Source organism: Bubalus bubalis, chromosome 4 (assembly GCF_019923935.1).
Source record: "Bubalus bubalis isolate 160015118507 breed Murrah chromosome 4, NDDB_SH_1, whole genome shotgun sequence".
Taxonomy (NCBI): domain Eukaryota; kingdom Metazoa; phylum Chordata; class Mammalia; order Artiodactyla; family Bovidae; genus Bubalus; species Bubalus bubalis.
The window spans coordinates 92,163,545-92,182,235 of record NC_059160.1 but is presented as its reverse complement, the minus strand read 5'-3'; the positions used below and the strand labels follow the sequence as shown (position 1 = coordinate 92,182,235).

The following is an 18,691-nucleotide window of genomic DNA, read 5'->3' as shown; positions in this document are numbered from 1 at the left end:
GGTCACAAGATTAAACTACCTCATAATAATATTAAGAAGATGTCTGCCTTCCTCACTCTCATTTCTCAGAGGTACAGACTGCAAGCCTGACAGTTTCCCAGAATTTAAAGACTTTTCTTAAGAGCTTGAGCGAGAACGTACATGATTTTTTAATATTCTGTGTTAGTACTTGGAAGAGCTGCATAATTCAGTGAAGCAGTATTTCCCAAATGATCAATGTAGGATGCTACAAATCATTCAAGAATTAAATATCTATGGTGTAAAATACAACAAAGGATTTTAATGTAACAGTACCGAGTTACTGATACAGTTTCAGCTTCCACATTGCAACTAACCATTTAAAAACCTACTGTTATCCAATTTTGGAATAACACCAAAGAAGAATATTCACAATTATCTGAAAAGGTTGTTAAAATATTCCTTTTCCAACTATATCTGTATGAAAACAGATTTTCTTTAAATACTTCAACCAAAAGGAATATTGCAACAGACTGAATGAAGGTATGCTATTCTAGCCATCTCCCATTAAACCACAGATTAAAGAGATTTGCAAAGATGTAAACAGTACTATTTTTTTCTATTAAATTTTTTTGATCTGGAAAACAGTTAATTTTTTCAAAAATATGTATGATTTGTGTTAAACACAGTTGGTTTATCATTACCATTTTTTTCAATAAATCAATAAATGACCATTATAAAATTTCTTAATTATTATTTCTAATACAATAAATTAAAAAATCTCTTTGGGGTCCTCAATAATTTTTTAAAGATATGAAGACCAAAATGTCTGAGAACTGCTGCAGCAGAATAATTAAAATACTTTGCAAAAGGGACTTTATAAACTCACCTAAAGCCTAAAAACATAGCAATAATTTTATGTCTCAAGAGGATCTCAAACTAACACTGGAAATCAACTGTACTCCAGCAAAATTAATTAAAAAAAAAAAAAATAGCGGCTCTCAGCAATCTGCAGTACAGGCCACTGATGTTCACTTGAACTGTGTGGTGGGAAAACCAAAGTCACCTTCACTGTTAAGCCAACCTAACAGATGACCACGTATGTGTGGAGGTAAGTGGGGAAGGGATGGCTAGAGACTGCAGTACAAAGCTTATAGTCAGAATGACCTGGTTCAAATCTCAACTCCAACACCTACTAGCTATATAACCTTAGATAAAAGAGTTAATCTCTCTAGGCCTCAACCATTTTTCCAGATAAAATCAGAGAAACTGCAGCAGAGTCCTAGGACAAAGAATATCACTGCTGTGCAGTTTCTAAGGAAGTCTTGGCAGTCAGCCGTGGCCTCAAGGAATCCACAGTTTTTTCTGATGGGGAAATGAGAAGAAGTGACTATTTTCATGCAAAGCAGGACATCTCAGAAGCCCAGCTTTATTTTTTGAGCTAGGGAGCAATCAGTGCAACTCTGTGCTGAAGCCTATAGATTAATCAGAGCCCATTCAACAGCGAAGTGTTAACGGCGCTAAGGTATTTATTAACAAGCTTAGGATGGCTCTCAAGGCAAGGGTTGCATTACAACAAAGCTACAATCACACTTTCCCTCAAAAGAGGCTGAACTAGGGGAAAGGTGAGGTGAAGGTGAGACAGAGATGGTTCCAGGCCATAAAGAAGTTCCAGAAGGGGTTAAATCAGTTTTACAAAAGTACTTCATTCATTTTTCCAACAAATCTCTGAAGGTACACAGAAGTAGGCCTTAATTTTAGGACTTTATGTGAGAGAGGACAAGATATGAAGATTAGTAAATATAAAACCACATAGAGTAAACAGCAACACACAAAGAGGGACGTATAAAACACAATGGAAAGAGGAAATGATAATTTCTAACTGGGGGTAGGATGGGGGCGGGTCAGGGATGGTTTCTTGGGAGAAGGATGTGAAGAGTAAGTATAATGTGAACATTCAGAAATGGAAAAAACAGAGCTTCTTAGAGAGGCTGTTTCTGGAGCAAAACAGAGGGTAGGAAAGAAGCATCATGTATGAGAAGCATCTAATAGTTCTGTCTGGTGTGAGTACAGAGTGCTTGATGGGGCACAGGGACTGGAGACCATAAAAGGGAAGCCGAGTCCCGGGAAGCAAGGTGTTGTGAATTCAGTGCTGAAGGGCTGGGGCTTCTTTAGTAAACAGGCTGAACCTGATGAGGGGGAATTCCCTCTCCCAATCTTCTTAATGACTGTTTTAAGCTGTCACTATTTTCTTCACCCTCCTGACTCAACCTCTCATTCCCTTCGGTAAGATTTTAAATTTCATACATTATTGAAAATGAGACTGTCAGGGGTCATCTTTCTCCATTTCCTACTCCCCATCCACAAACTTATCCACACACACACCCATCTATTGCCGTATGTGTTTTTTTGGGGGGGAGGACAAGGTGCCCCTTTCCTGTTCAAGACTACACCTATTCTCATATCCCCCAAGACTGTTCTATTTTCTTTTCTATTCTACTCTACTCCATTTGCTACTTCCGTCTCCCCTTCTTCTGGGTGTCCCCCTCATAACAGATTATAAAAATGCTTATTTTCACCACATTCTTTAAAAAAAAGTTTGAATAGAAAGTCTCTTCCCATTCAATATGGCATCCACCCTTACCCTGGACTGAAATCTGTCTTTCAAGTTCTCTAGGACTTCTGGTGCCAAATCTAACAGACATTTGCAGTTCTGATCTCATGATGCATCTCTGTTAAGCTTCAATCCACTGGTCGCTCCCCTCCCTCTCCTACCCTGCGCTCTCCAGTCCTCACTGCACTCTTGGTGCTCTTAGCAGCCCTCGTGACCAACATCCACTTGTTTTCCTCTGTGAGGTCCATCTCCGAAGCCCATGAACACCGGTGTCACATTGCATGTCACTGTCCTTCCGCCTCACACACTCTCTCCAAGTCGTCTCAGCCAGTCTCTTGGTTTCAACCACTGTCTCTCAGCTCAGGGCTTCTTCCCTGAGCTATCACTTGACTATCCATGTGTCCAAATTGGTTTCCCAACAAATAATTCATATTTGGGATGTCCAAACTGGAGCATACTTTTCTTCCAAAGCTGGAATGTTCTTTCTTCTGTCTTCCTGCTCCCTCACCAACACACACGCTCATTACCTGACTAACCCCTGTGTATCCTTTATTGACTTTCCCCAGAAAATCTCTGCTGCAGCTCCAGGCTGGGATAGATCTGTGCCTTCTAAAACACATCTGTGTATTTCAACAGTGGAGCAATGCCATCAGTGCTATCACGAAAGTAATGTTTTGGCGTATCTGGCTATCCCACTACACTGTAAGTTCCCTAGGGCAGACATGGTGTTCTAACCACCTTTCCATCTCTAGGACCTAGCACAATCCTTGACACATGGTAGGCACTCTATAAATGCTTGGTAATGAATGACCAGAGATATGTTTTAGGAAGTGATTGGCTGACAACATATAAAACATGAAAGAGAGAGAGAGAGAGACAGACCAGAGGGAATGAAGCTGTACTGGATAACTGCAGTAGAACAAAGTAATATAAAGTCTGAACTAAAGTAGGATTAATAGGAACAAAAAGAAGAGGGTGGACATAAGAGATTTTGCTGTGATTAAACGAACTGGACTAGCAAAGGACTGGACCGGGAGGTGAGGGAAGTAAGGGGGAGGCACCATGAATCATCTCTGAGAAACAAGAAAAGACTCTGGCTGCACTGCCATAATCAAGAACTGCAATCTCTTCTATACCTTACAAACTTTCTTTAAAATGGGGCATTAAGTACCTTAAGAATTGGATTTTGGTGGTGTTCTTTGAAGTCCAAAAATATATATCATATCATGAAATGTATAGTAATACAATGCTCAATAATTATCCATAAGTCCTCTCCCTTCTCTCTCTCTTAGCTTCCCAATTTAACAAAGTTGGGTAAAACTAGAGGCTTCTAATCTACCATATGCTAATTTATCAGCATGACATTATAAATCTAGAATAATTAATTACCAGAACTTGCTACACTCAAATAAGGTGACCTAAAGAGTTTCATGACTTTTTTTTTAATCTAAAATTACATAACTCTTAAACAAAGGTATTCGATCTGAATTCTGAAGTTCAGATGCTAAGAAAAGTTCTTCATGATGTTTTAGAGCAGTGGTCTCCAACCTTTTTGGCACCAGGGACCAGTTTCATGCAAGACACTTTCCCACAGATCGGGGTAGGTGTGGGTTTCAGGATGATTCAAGCATTTCACATTTGTTGTGTACTTTATTTCTATTGTTATTACATCAGCACCACCTCAGATCGTCAGGCATTAGGTCCCAGAGGTTGGGGACCTGTGCTTTGGAATACAAGGCCTGCTCGAGTGACACAGACTTTCCTGCTGCAGTAAGTTTGCCAAAGGTGACCAGGTTGTCCTGGGTGAGATTTAGAGCAGAGAAGGCAGCCTTTATACCCAAGCAGCACTTCTTCCTAGAGGAAAACAAAGTGGAGTGTGGAGGTGGCCTGAGGATGCAGGGATGGGACTGGAAAATGTAAACCCAGTGGGGAATATGAGAATCAAGTAAGATTAGGAAACCTAGAATTTCTTAGGCTTCTGTGACCCAGCACCAACAGTTTACCTGATTCATGATGGAAAACTTCCTCCCTATTCTGTTGTCTGGGAGCCGAAAGCCCTTCCTCCTCATTCCATCTTCTGATTCTGACTTGAACACCTTCTCAGGATCCCCTTTCTCCTCTCCTTCAGAGAGCTCCTTTTGCTTCCTCTTTTTTCTCCGGTTCCGTCTCTCCTTGGCACTCTTGGAACTCAGTTTAGAGATTTCAGATGAGCTCCGGGGAGAGCCTGCCCCGTCTTCACCTTCTTCCTCTATGGCATCTTCTGAGACAGTTCCTGCTGAAGTGGCCATCGCCGCCGCCTAGGAAAGTAAAATTTCACAGCAACAGACCAGATCGGAAGCAATTAACTAGAGCCACACAAAGCTAAGCAAGTGGTGGCGATCACTTCCTTCCTTTCCCAAAGACAGGGAAAAAAGGAGGAAGGAAAACAAGTCTGTCAGAGCACACTGTGGTGGGGGCCTGGTATCTCCATTTCCTAGCTAAATTTGCATGGTGGAGCACAGCCCTGCATAATCAGAGCGGAGCTTCATGGTGAGAGCTTTGGGACTTACTCTGTCTAGTATCTGAGACAAAAACTTGGCTGCCACCTTGATACCAAATGATCTTTTTTTGGGCAACTCTGAAAATCAATACTATATATTATGGCCCCAACAATGTAAAAAACACATGTATATTTGGATAAAAATTAAAAAGTAAAGTGTTATCAGTGATAAGAAAACAGAATCTGTATGATTTCAATACCTTTAGACCACGAAATTTTTGCCCTTTGTTTTATGACCCAGGATACAGTCCCATGTCTCCCAGTTTATAGTCCATGGGAACGTGAATAGAATTTGCATCCTGTTGTTGAGTGAAAATTATATAAACCTTAATTATGTTGAATTAGTTCATAGTGCTTTCCAGGTCTACTGTATCTTTCTACTTTCCTATCTGTTTGTTCTATTAATTTTTGAAAGTTTGATACTGAAACTCTTAACTAAAAATCTTAATTTATGTATTTAAAAATAATTGTAATGTACAGTGGAACTATATGTAACTTTGTTTGGTATTTTCCAAGTCTCCTGTAAATATCACCATACTTTCATAATTTTTTTCTAAAAAAAGTAAGATGTTAGGGTGTTAGTAGAATCACAAGTTTCTTTTTTAAATTTTACTTCACTATTTTACTTGTATCTTCAAGACTTGTTATGAACACAGACAATCTCTGAAGGAGATCCTAATGTTTCCCCCAACAAAAACACCTATGCTTACATGATGCATTATGTAAACTGCTCTGGTCATTTTTTTTCTCTCTCTCCAGTGATCACAGCAGTTGTGCACTGAATGGTCGAGAGATTCAACAGAAGATCACATTCACAAACAATTTGGCCATTAAGACAAATGTAACAATTGGACTGACCATCTGCAGTTGTTATTTGGGTTATTTCAATCAGATCAATGACTTCTGTTAGACAGTGTGCCTAAAAAGATCAACTGGAGTGGCAATCAGATGGGGCCTTAGTCACCATGATCTGGCAGGAAGGACTAGGACAAAGAGTTGATCACCAACCTGTGCTTCTTCCTGTTGCTTCTTAAGTTGCTCTAACATTGCTTTGAATTCAGCCTCTTTCTGCTCTGCTTCCTCCAGTGTTGCCTGATTCTGCTCTTCATAAGCCATGGCCACCACAGCCAGGATCAAGTTCACCAGATAGAAAGAACCCACAAAGATGACCAAGACGAAGAAGATCATGTACGTTTTCCCAGCTGCTCGTAAGGTCTGTAAAGACAAAAACCACTTCTTAAGTTGCTTGCATCAAACGAATCAGGCTGAAAACAACTCATGGGCTGATGTTCCTCTGCAGAGGCAGTACTGCACTTTGAACAGGACCAGACTTTCTTGTGTCGAACTTGTTCACACTGCAGACACTCAGCATCCCCAGCTGCCAAATGGCCTCCCCTACCCCAGACTCACAGGAAATGTCAGTAGTACCTCCTATTCACTGTAGCAAAAAAAAAAAAAATCCTCTTCCATTCCAAATACTCCTAATACACCCCTTCCATAGAAAAATGCTTACTTTTTTAAAAGGAAAAATTGCTCTGAGCCAAGAATTACATTTGACTTTGTCAGCTGGTTTTAAAACAAGTGTGAAGAAATGAAAACAAAGACCTCAGGTCATTTATATACTGGTCTTCAAAGAGCATTTACAGAAATCTCATCTTTGGAATCAGGCCCAACTCATAAGAAGTCCCTATCTTAAGGGACATCCTTCCTTAGCCTTTTGCAATAGGATGAGTTTTTAAAGAGGGATATAATGTAAAGGATGTGGGGGCGGGGTAGGGGAGAAAAAGGAAAGAGGATCCTAAGAGTATTCCTTTCACTAGCACCAAATAGACATCAAAGAACAACTGGGTTTTAGGTTATATGCACATACACAGGACCCATTATCACTTAGTTTTCATTTTTATTCTTCTCAACCACAAATATTTCATGGAACTTAGCATCAGTTACAAATATTTCATGGGAATACTAGGCTGTACAACAGAAAGGAAGAATTTCAGGAACTCCTAATAAGAAACTTTCATTGGAAAAAAAAAGTTGGTTCACTTAAAGGGTTTCCTTCATGCCTGAGGGGTTCACAATTCTTATTATCAAACTAACTAGCATTATCAAAGGCTTAGAGTCAAATGTAAAACAACGCGTTATCGAGAATTTCTAAGTTGAAAGACCCTCAGCAGTCAACTAGACTAACTTCTCCATCACACCCAGCAAAATTAAATGACTTGTCCAGAGTCACCAAAGCAGGCCAACAGAATGGCAGTGACCATTAAAAAAAAAAAAAGTCACAGTGTTCTTGAATAAATACAACTGTGTTATAAATCTCAAAATGTTGACATATTTAGGCTCCAAGATCCTTGTGGATAAAATCTCTTCTTTATAATGTCTACCAAAGTGCCTTACACAACATGTTTAAAGAAGCCCTAAGCCCAAACATCCAAAAGGAGAAACACTGAAGATGGTCTGCTGAAATAGGAAGGACAGAGACAGCAGATTCCCAGGCCAGGCAAGAGGCTCCCAAGTTTGTGAGCGGCTACAGCTATACATGATGAGCATTAAAGAAACTGGGCCAAGAGCTGGGAGAATTCATTTAATTTTGTAAACCAGCTGACTCTGAGAAATACCACCCAAAGATTCTGTATAATGTCTTCACCAAAGGTCTCTTACACAGAATGTCCCCAAACCCCACATATTGTTATGTAAATTCCATCACCAAAAAACATGGTATTACTTACTAATTGATACAAGTTTTCCCAGTAGTCCTGGGTCATAAGGCGAAATAATGCCAAGAAGGCCCAGCTGAAAGTGTCAAAGCTCGTGTAACCATAGTTGGGGTTCCTTCCTGCCTTCATACACTGGTATCCCTCTGGACATTGCCTGAGGAAAGAAAAGGAAGCACCGGGCTTTTCAGCGTAATCCTACCCGGTCATCAGCTGGAAGTCATCTCTATGACCTTGCAGATGATAAACAGCCATCTATAGAGGCTATGCCAACAAACAGGAATTTTTTAAAAAGAAGAGGAAAGAAACAAAGTAGCCAGGTGAAGTTTTCAAAAATGATGTCCTGGGGACAGTCTAGGATCAGAATCACCTTAAAAATGCAGATACCTATGTCCTAGACAAGACCTAGGAATAAAAACTCTGCATATGGGATCCATGAATTGGCATTTTTAAGGGGCGTGTCAGATGATTCTTACGCATGCCAAAATTTGAGAATCACTGTCCTAGACTCATATCAATGTGCAATTCAACCAAATTTAACTTAGCTACTAAACTAAATGACAAAAGCCTAGACCTTCCTCTTAATCATCTCTATTCTCTTAACATGCACTGTGACAAACTGTATCACACTAGGATCAGTGACCTCGGTTATAATAGTTCTTCTGCTTTAAGACTCACCTGATGTTTATTCCAATGTAATTTCTAGTATCTATCAATACTTCAGTATAGAAAGTAAATGGACTTCTAGTTAATACACTGAACTGTATATGTAAAAATGGTTAAGAGACCAAATTTTATGTTATGTATATTTTGCCACAATGAAAAAAAGGCGGGGGGGAGGGGATAATACATTGCAACTCTTTTTCCTCCCTCATGCTGTCAGGCCTGGCATATTTGGGGTCAACCTTGGGTGCTAATCTATCATGAAAACAGTGCCCTTATTTGATAACTTTTTGCATTAAGACAGAATGAGGGGAGTCTACAAGAGACAGGCAAGATATCTGGTATTATAGATCCTACCCTTAGCCTTTTATAACTTTGATTTTGGCTTAAGACTAATAGCCACCTTCACCTACTAGTGAAATGTCAACTTTGGATGGACAAACATAAAACAGGAAGAAAATCTGAGTCAACCAATTTATTGGACCCACTACATGAGCACAAAGAAAGTGAAAATATTGTTCATTTTTGTGTGACACATTATTTTATGGGAGGAGAATAAAATTAAGTGAGCTACTTACCCAGCATCAGAACTGTTCCCACAGAGCAAAGGTTCCAGCATACCAGGAACTATGTAGAAATTTGCTAGAAAAGTTTGAAGAGGCAGGAAATGAATAAGGCAGATTTAAGTGAATGAGAGAATAAGGTTACACTGTTCCTAACTACCCCAGCAGAAACAGTTATTGATTTTAGCTCATATAAATCTTTCCTGACAGCAGTGAAACCTGATAAGGATTCCTTCCCATTAACTATTTTCCTATATGTATTTAACAATGAAAAGTGCTGCCACGTGGGCTTTAATGCAATGTTCTTTTCAGACACCTGATTTCTACTTGTATTAATACTTCAGATCTATATGCCACGTTCCAGTACTTGAAACAAAGGGTTCAAAAGAGAGGTTTCTGAGTTCTTTACCCCTTTACACAACTCTACCCTTCTATCCTTATAACTTCTCTTTACCAAAGATAAACTGATCACTAGTAATCATGTCTTATTTTAAATTAGAAGACACGTTTCCCCTTCCTGTTTGTGTCCCTGAAATCCCCTTTGAACACTTTTTGTGGATACTTACCCGCCTTTATTTCCTCAAGACTGACTAAGAGTGATCTGCTCACTTTCCTCCCTAGTTTCATACACGTACAGGTGGCGCTAGTGGTAAGGAACCCCCTGCCAATGCGTCTTTAACAGATGCGGGTTCTATCCCTGGGTCAGAAAGACCCCCTGGAGGAGGGTGTGGCAATCCGCTCCATTACTCTTGCCCGGAGAATCCCACGGACAGAGGAGCCTGGTGGGCTACGGCCTATAGGGTCACAAAGAGTCGGACGTGACTGAAGCAACTTCGCACACATGTACACTACTACACCAAATATTCCTAAGAGTAACACCCAAATGCTCTGGTTCCTGAAATGAACTTGTTACAACTCCTAAACTGTGATAGGATCAAACAGTTATTTGGAGATTACTCAACTCCCTAGACCAGACTGATTGCTAAGGTCTTAGTAATATTAAGAAACCTAAGTGAACAGTGAACGTGAAAGTCGCTTCATCGTGTCCTACTCTTTGTGACCCTATGGACGGTACCCCATTAGGCTCCTCTGTCCATGGAATTCTCCAGGCAAGAACATTGGAGTGGGAGCCTTTCCCTTCTCCAGGGGATCTTCCCAACCCTGGGATCAATCCCAGGTCTCCAGCATTGTAGGTGGATTCTTTGCCATCTGAGCTACCAGGGAAGCCCACGTATACTCTAAATGTTTAAATATCTCAGGGGAAAAAAAGGATTTTTCATCAAGTTTCTAAGCTCAATTTTCCAAAGCAAAAGTTTAGGGGTACATGTGAGCAAAATATAAACTTTCACTTATCCTTTTAAAGGGAGAGAAAAGAGAAGGGGCGAGAGGGCTGATATTTGCAAGCTTCTGAAGATAATCTGACCTCAAGGAATGGGAGAAAGTTCACAAAGCTCCTCCCAGCAGTCCTGGCCTTTCTTTCTGGCCCAGGCACTTTTGTACAGCCCAGGGGTAGCTCCGTCATTCACACTGGAGACAGACTTTCTCCCCACTCTTGCAGAGAAAGGGCTACCTACTTTTATTGTTGATGTACTCTTCCCAATCAAAGCCCTTGGTGCCGTTTTCAAGATAGCTCTCATTGAAGTTGATGGGCCACACCACACACTTGTTTCGCAGGTTTCCCATGAAGAGCTGCAGTCCGATCAAGGCAAAGACACTCAGGCAGAACACTGTCAGGATCATCACGTCTGACAGCTTCTTCACGGACTGAATCAGGGCGCCCACGATGGTCTTCAGGCCTGAGGGGAGAGAACCCTCAGAGTGAGAGTCGCCCCACAGCCCTCCCCACCTCCCCCAACCTCCCCCTCAGCCATGACTCCCACTTCTCCCCGCAGCACCACCCTTGAAACATGGCCACTTCATCTTTTATACCATGGGAATTACAATGGGTCAGCAATATTATCAATTTTCCCAGGAGCATCAATTTTTAAGCCAATACTTCTGGAAAAGAAAGTCCCTTCTCCAGTATGTGGCTCTTTTCTTCCTGGAAGTGCTTTGTCGTCTCTGACTGCTTCTCAGTGACTCAAATGAGTCAAGCTCTTACTTGCCCAGGTGTCTCCACAATTGCTGTTCCCTTTGCCTGGAATGCTTCCTCCATTCTCTTGTCCCTGCTGCCTGCATCCTATTCATCCTCCACTCTCAGCTAAATAGCAATTTCCCTAGAAAGCCTTCTCTGACTTCACAACTCTTCTCCCTCCTCTACTATTACTGTTTTAATAGCACCTATTAGTTTCCTCTGTAGCATTTATCATGGTCATAATTAATTATATCTGTCTTGTTCACAGCTGTATTTGTATGGCTTAGCCCACAGCAGGTACTCAGTAAATATTAGCTGAACAAACAAACGGAAAATCAGGAATAGAGGAGGCGTCCAAGTTGGAAAGAGAACTATGGGGAAGTTTCAAAGCCAACAATAAGTGAGAAGGTCCAATAATATTTTCCCAAGAGCTCTGGAAATGCCAATGTATTGAAAAGGTTAATTATTATCAATTCAGTATTTGTGGTTTGTCTTTTCACTAAAAATTACACGTTTTCTGCATCACATATATGTCCTGTTCTCTATAACTGACCTTTTTTCTGTCCTAGATTTTTAAAAAAACATATAACCCACTTGAATTGGCAGCTTAAAGGCAAGCCACTGTTTCAAACGTAAATCTGCAGGCAGATTTCTTAACTGCACAAGGAGAGATCAGTGACAGGAGACAAAGCAAAGTATGGTTGTGGGTTCATGATGTTTGGATCAAGACTGAGTCTACACGTGGTTCTCCTGGGCATGCCCACACATCAGCGACCTGTAAGACATGGCCAAGGGAGCACTGAGGACTCCCAGGGGGCCGAAACACCAGGACGGACAGAGGCAGACACAGAGCCTTGACACACAGGTCTCAAGAGGGGGCTTATCCCTAAGTTACTTCTGAAAGCAAGAATATCCAATGAAATTCTACAGAAATCCTAATCCTGGCTCTAAAGTATGAGTCTGGGTAGATAATTACTAATCTTAATCAAATTATACCACTTACTTGTGTGGCCTGAGCAATATACCTAACCTCTTGGGATGTGTATTTTCATCCCTAAAATGGGGATGTGAAAGTGAAGTCACCCAGTTGTGTCCGACTCCTAGCGACCCCATGGACTGCAGCCCACCAGGCTCCTCCATCCATGGGATTTTCCAGGCAAGGGTACTGGAGTGGGGTGCCATTGCCTTCTCTGAAAATGGGGATACTTATAGTTAAATATCATAGGCTGTTGTGAGGGTTAATTAAGCATAACTAATATAAACCCTTAGCACACAGTAAATAACTCAAATGTTAACCACTTTTGTCTGAACCTCGGTTTACCTATCTGTAAAAAGATATTGACAATACCAATCTCGTTGGCTTGTTATGAGGTTTAAATAAGGTAATGAATATTAAATACCAAGTACACTGCCAGGTACTTATATCTTATTAGCTATCACTGTTATCCACATGTCGCCCTCCTCCAAGAGATATGATTGGGATAATATCACTGAGAGGCTAACCTTGTACGATGGTGATCTAATGGGAGATGTAGACATGACTCTTCTTTTGCTGTATTTTGCAAGTAACCACCTAGAATTTTCAAAGCTAAGCCTGAGAGTGGTAATGGATGCTGTGCTTAGCACAAGACCTGGCACAAAGCAGGCACTTACTATGCGTGTGTGTGTGTGTGTGTGTGTGTGTGTGTGCATTTAATTGGAGGATAATCGCTTTACAATGTTGTGGTGGTCTTGGCCATACAACTAATATATTTTAAAGTTCTTTATTGAAAGAGTAAATGAATATGAAATTCTCTTTTCTCTTACACAGATATCCCGAAAGACATGGAAGAGAAATTAAAGTAAAAAGAGCCAAGAGTTAGACTGTAGAGACCTGACAGTGTGCAAAGGCCTGTGCTTTCTCACAGAGTGGGCCTTTCCTGGAGGCTGTGGCCACCAAAAGGATTAGGAAGAGCTTGCCTGGGCTCCAGCACATAAGGCATTTCAAGCCTGATTCCTTCTGCTCACAGGACTGAGCAGAAAGAGCACAAGGCAGGAATCAGAAAGCGGGAATTCTGGTCCTGGTTCAGCCTCTGTTTAAGATGCACTGTGTTTCGGAACAAACTTAAGGTCACCTCCCAGTCTCATTTTCTCACACACCGGACATGGGTAAGCCTAAGAACACCTCGCAGGGGGCAGAGGAGAAGCTAAAAGACTTTAAAAGTAGGGTAGAGATATTTGTTTGCGATTAAGTGGTTGGAGTTTCAATCTTTTATTCCTAAAGTTCTGGGAAACTGTGTATCATTATCATGCAGTTAGGTAAGAAGGTACTGGTGGTATAAAATAAAAGGCAGCTATAGAGAAGGAAAAATTGTCCCCGTGTTATGGAACTTATTTCAGTAAGTTGCTAAGGAACAGAGAAGTCCTTTGCTACATTTGGTTGGGTTGAAGCAGGTGTATATTGGGTCAATAACTCAATTCTTGGTCCCTAAAATGACACAGTTATGTTTTCAAAAAGAGTGATTTTTTTTAAAGAGTAGTTGATAAATCAGAACGGAAAAGAATATAAAAAGAATGTGTATATATATATGTATACCTGAGTCACTTTTGCTCTACATCAGTAATTAACACAATGTAATTCAACTCTACATCAATAAAAAATAAATTAAAAAAAAAGAGTAGTTGATAGGTTACTGAAGAATGGCTGTAAAGTTCCTTTTCTTGGACTTCTTTATGAAGAGCTCACACAGCAATCTCTCTTGAATGGCTCAGACAATCACCTATCTGAGCACTTGATGACAGTTTCACGCCACTTTTTACTTCTATTTTCATGAACTGAGTTGTTAGCTGTCATCTGTATCAGTAACAAGAGGATAAAACTTTAAAACAGTCAAACCAATGCATTTGTGACATTAATTCACTGTTAAAAACATATAATTTGAGCATAAGTCTAATCTGATTTTCCTTGGCTGGGAACTTTCTGGACAGTTCCAAGCCCCATACAAAAGGAAATTCCAGGCAATGAGCTCAAACCATCTTCTATTCCATAAGGCCAGGCTCCCAGCAGCCTTGTTTGTAGGAAGTGACCTTCGCTTAGTAGTTAGATGTCAGGGTGGATATCTGACCTAAATCTAGATCCTGAATTCCAGGAATTTGGAATGGGGCAAGAGAGAGAAATGGTATGGACCTAACAGAAGCAGAAGATATTAAGAAGAGGTGGCAAGAATGCACAGAAGAACTGTACAAAAAAGATCTTCACCACCAAGATAATCACGATGGTATGATCACTCACCTAGAGCCAGACATCCTGGAATGTGAAGTCAAGTGGGCCTTAGAAAGCATCACTACGAACAAAGCTGGTGGAGGTGATGGAATTCCAGTTGAGCTATTTCAAATCCTGAAAGATGATGCTGTGAAAGTGCTGCACTCAATATGCCAGCAAATTTGGAAAACTCAGCAGTGGCCACAGGACTGGAAAAGGTCAGTTTTCATTCTAATCCCAAAGAAAGGGAATGCCAAAGAATGTTCAAACTACCACACAATTGCACTCATCTCACACGCTAGTAAAGTAATGCTCAAAATTCTCCAAGCCAGGCTTCAGCAATATGTGAACCGTGAACTTCCAGATGTTCAAGCTGGTTTTAGAAAAGGCAGAGGAACCAGAGATCAAATTACCAACATCCGCTGGATCATCGAAAAAGCAAGAGAGTTCCAGAAAAACTTCTATTTCTGCTTTATTGACTATGCCAAAGCCTTTGACTGTGTGGATCACAATAAACTGTGGAGAATTCTGAAAGAGATGGGAATACCAGATCACCTGACCTGCCTCTTGAGAAACCTATATGCAGGTCAGGAAGCAACAGTTAGAACTGGACATGGAACAACAGACTGGTTCCATATAGGAAAAGGAGTATGTCAAGGCTGTATATTGTCACCCTGCTTATTTAACTTCTATGCAGAATACATCATGAGAAACGCTGGGCTGGAAGAAGCACAAGCTGGAATCAAGATTGCCGGGAGAAATATCGATCACCTCAGATATGCAGATGACACCACCCTTATGGCAGAAACTGAAGAGGAACTAAAAAGCCTCTTGATGAAAGTGAAAGTGGAGAGTGAGAAAGTTAGCTTAAAGCTCAACATTCAGAAAACGAAGATCATGGCATCTGGTCCCATCACTTCATGGGAAATAGATGGGGAAACAGTGGAAACAGTGTCAGACTTTATCTTTTTGGGCTTCAAAATCACTGCAGATGGTGATTGCAGCCATGAAATTAAAAGATGCTTACTCCTTGGAAGAAAACTTATGACCAACCTAGACAGTATATTGAAAAGCAGAGACACTACTTTGCCAACAAAGGTCTGTCTAGTCAAGGCTATGGTTTTTCCTGTGGTCATGTATGGATGTGAGAGTTGGACTGTGAAGAAAGCTGAGCGCCGAAGAATTGATGCGTTTGAACTGTGGTGTTGGAGAAGACTCTTGAGAGTCCCCTGGACTGCAAGGAGATCCAACCAGTCCATTCTGAAGGAGATCAGCCCTGGGTGTTCTTTGGAAGGAATGATGCTAAAGCTGAAACTCCAGTACTTTGGCCGCCTCATGTGAAGAGCTGACTCATTGGAAAAGACCCTGATGCTGGGAGCGATTGGGGGCAGGAGGAAAAGGGGACGACAAAGGATGAGATGGCTGGATGGCATCACAGACTCGATGGACGTGAGTCTGAGTGAACTCCAGGAGTTGGTGATGGACAGGGAGGCCTGGCGTGCTGTGATTCATGGGGTCGCAAAGTCAGACACGACTGAGTGACTGAACTGAACTGAACTGAAAGAGAGAGTCCAGTAGCCTTTCAAGTGGTGGGAATGATAATAAATAAATGTGGGAGCTAGGTGGTAGCCATATTCTATTGTTATATTAGGATATGTCTGAGAAGGAAAGGCAGTATGCCTAGACACAAAAAAAGGAAACAGATGCAAGGAGAAGAGAAATATGAAGACAGGGTAGTCCTTGGTGTCTGGGGCTTGCTGGCTCTGTGTTCTGGTTTCACTGGCTTCCAGAAGCCTCAAAACATTCCAGCCTTCAATGTCCTTGAAGGATGCTTGTATCTTTCTACTTGCAACCAGAGATGTTCAACTAAGACACCAACCCTACATGGAACTCCTTGTTTTTCTGGGGATGGACCTGAACACTCACAGTCAGCTGATTGAACATCTGTTCTCCATCAACCAGAGGTCACTGCTGACGAAATCCATAAACATGAGTCCAGAAGGGTAAAAAATATTTTTCAAATGTTCTGCTCTGAGGTCTGATCAACAACTTGGTGAAGTTTTTTCAGCTTTCAAGAAGTTTAAAATAGAAACTTAAGTTGGAAATGGTATTCATAGGGCCACAAAGGAACAAATCTTAATTAAACAAAACTGATCACTAAATAACAGAATGGCCATCCAAAAAGTTTACTGTCTAAGATTCTCATCCAGATTGTTAGGAGAAAATCAGAGGGAGGCAGAGGAAGAAGAAAGGTGATTAGCTTGACGTCTGTAGTACAGGTAAGCACACAGTGACTCAGCAACATTCAATGCCAACAGTCACTGCATTCACTCAGGCATCAGCCAAGACTCTTCTTCCTTCCATAAGAGTTGATAACTGCAAACGACCATATCTGCAGACATCAATGCCGATTTAAGGAGATGACGCCCTCAATGCTTTTCTTAAGCTTAACCTTCATAGTCTGGCTAGCAGTGGCTGCCACATACTAGTTAACGCAGCCAAGCAAAAGTGCTCCCCCTGCAACCAGCAACACAGGCCAAAAAAAGTAAGAAATTGCTGGCAGAATTCTTGACCTGATGCATGCAGGACTGGAGAATACCACTGCTCTAGCTGTAAGGATAAGCTATCTACTTCCTCTGCTGGTTCACAATACCACATACCAGAACAAGCAAGAAAACCGACTATCCAAAACAGAGCAGAACGCTCCTTCATATGACTCCTACACAACAGAGTGTGCAACAGAAGCCACGTGGGGGCAAGTTGGACAGTGAGAACTCTTGGAAAAGGCTAACATTAACTAGTACTGGGATGTGTCTGAGCAGAAGCAGTTAATGTATTTTACTATAGAACAAGGAAAGGCAGCTGGACCTAATGTACAGAAAGGTCAGCTACCAGACAGGAAGTGGGACACTTAAAGAACTCTGAGAAGCAAGTGAAGCTGCTCCCACAGAATTTTATGTCCAAAGGCACCTCTGAACCTCCTGTCTCATTTCCTGATGCCCAGCGATCCTTTGAATAAATGAACAAAGCCTGCTTACGTGCTGAATCCAGAGAAATCAGCTGTGCATACTGGGAACAAGATTTTCCACCAGGCTGATGCCAGATTATAAATAGTCAATTTATCTTTCCTGGTTTGTGACTCAGGTTGAGAAATGGGTTTGAAGCCACATGAGCTATTCCTGCTACAAAATGAATATCGGAACAGGCCTCAACAGCCGTTAACACGCAGCCCTCACAAGAGTGAAGGAATGGCTCCTCAGTCCCACAGTCTGGCTCGTCCAGGCAAGTCCTGGGGTACAGTGGCACCCAGTCACCTTCTCTGCTGCAGATTCAGTCCTCGCAATGATAGCTATTAGAGGTTCTTAAGATCAAGAGTAACGTGCGAGAGACTTGGGGGCCCTTGATTTCTTTACTGAAGACCAGATATATTCGTATCACAAAGTCTGACCACAATGAAACTAGCTCCCAGTGGTGGGGCAGGGAGATCCCACGAGCCCTTGGCGTTCCACTCAGGACCATGGTGGTACACTTCAGCTGTCTACCCGGAGAAACAATGTGGAAAAAGGAGAAATACAAAAGCTACTGGATTAATAACCAGAGTATTTTAAAAGAAAAGATGAGTCTGAATACAGTCCTAAAATGCATTCTATCCCCCTTTACTATGCAGTAGAAATTGCTACATTCATAATGGGGACATTTTTAAAAAATGCTTTCTTTGTAAATACTGGGGTGGGAGGGAGAAGGACCTCTCATTTTCCCTGCTTTGTATCTGATGCCACAGGTAAAGAGACAGAGAAGGTAATAGAAATGAAAGAAGAGAAATATCAAACCTAAGAGAAAAATGATCAAGAAATTACAGCTCTAAAGAGAGCAAAATGGCGAACAGAGTGCTTTCAGTGGCCGTTTCAATGATGATGGAAATGAAAATGGACCAACAGCAAGGCCCTCCCAACCAGTTTTATTTATACCAGTAAGTGCTACTCTCTAAGGAAACTCTGAGACACCTGCTTTAAGATGTCCACCCTATCTTGGGGGCATGTCAGTCCTGTGGCACATGGCCAAAGCACGCAGAGGATGAAACTTCTGACAATCACTCAGAAGTTCCTTTTTGTAACCAGATACATACAAAGTAAAAACAAAGTTTTAAGACATACAACTTTCTATACAGAATACTTCAATGTCAAGTTGAATCTGGCAAGTTCCAGACCAAAAGAAATTTTTAAAGGTCTTTTCCTGTAACTGATCCCTTTAGCACAGTTCACGTGGCACTGTTCTTCAAGTCGAGTCCTCTGAAGCAAAGGGAAATCGTGAATGATAGGTATCCA

The 18,691-nt window shown here is 41.3% G+C and overlaps 1 protein-coding gene and 1 long non-coding RNA gene across 5 annotated transcripts in view; one reads left to right on the top strand and one right to left on the bottom strand.

The window, feature by feature from the left end:
- SCN8A (sodium voltage-gated channel alpha subunit 8) overlaps positions 1-18,691 on the bottom strand; it is a 200,565-nt gene that overhangs the window by 69,523 nt on the left and 112,351 nt on the right. For all 4 annotated transcript variants that reach the window (XM_025284201.3, XM_044941758.2, XM_044941759.2 and 1 more), the window contains exons 8-12: positions 10,626-10,847; positions 9,067-9,130; positions 7,841-7,982; positions 6,120-6,326; positions 4,576-4,869 (exon numbers count right to left, since the gene is read on the bottom strand). In XM_025284201.3, the coding sequence (XP_025139986.2) occupies positions 4,576-4,869; positions 6,120-6,326; positions 7,841-7,982; positions 9,067-9,130; positions 10,626-10,847 (929 nt within the window). The remainder of the gene's footprint in view (positions 1-4,575; positions 4,870-6,119; positions 6,327-7,840; positions 7,983-9,066; positions 9,131-10,625; positions 10,848-18,691) is intronic.
- LOC123333308 lies at positions 3,138-13,066 on the top strand. Its single transcript, XR_006550605.2, has 3 exons — positions 3,138-3,274; positions 6,198-6,324; positions 12,936-13,066. It is a non-coding gene; the product is annotated as an uncharacterized LOC123333308 (long non-coding RNA).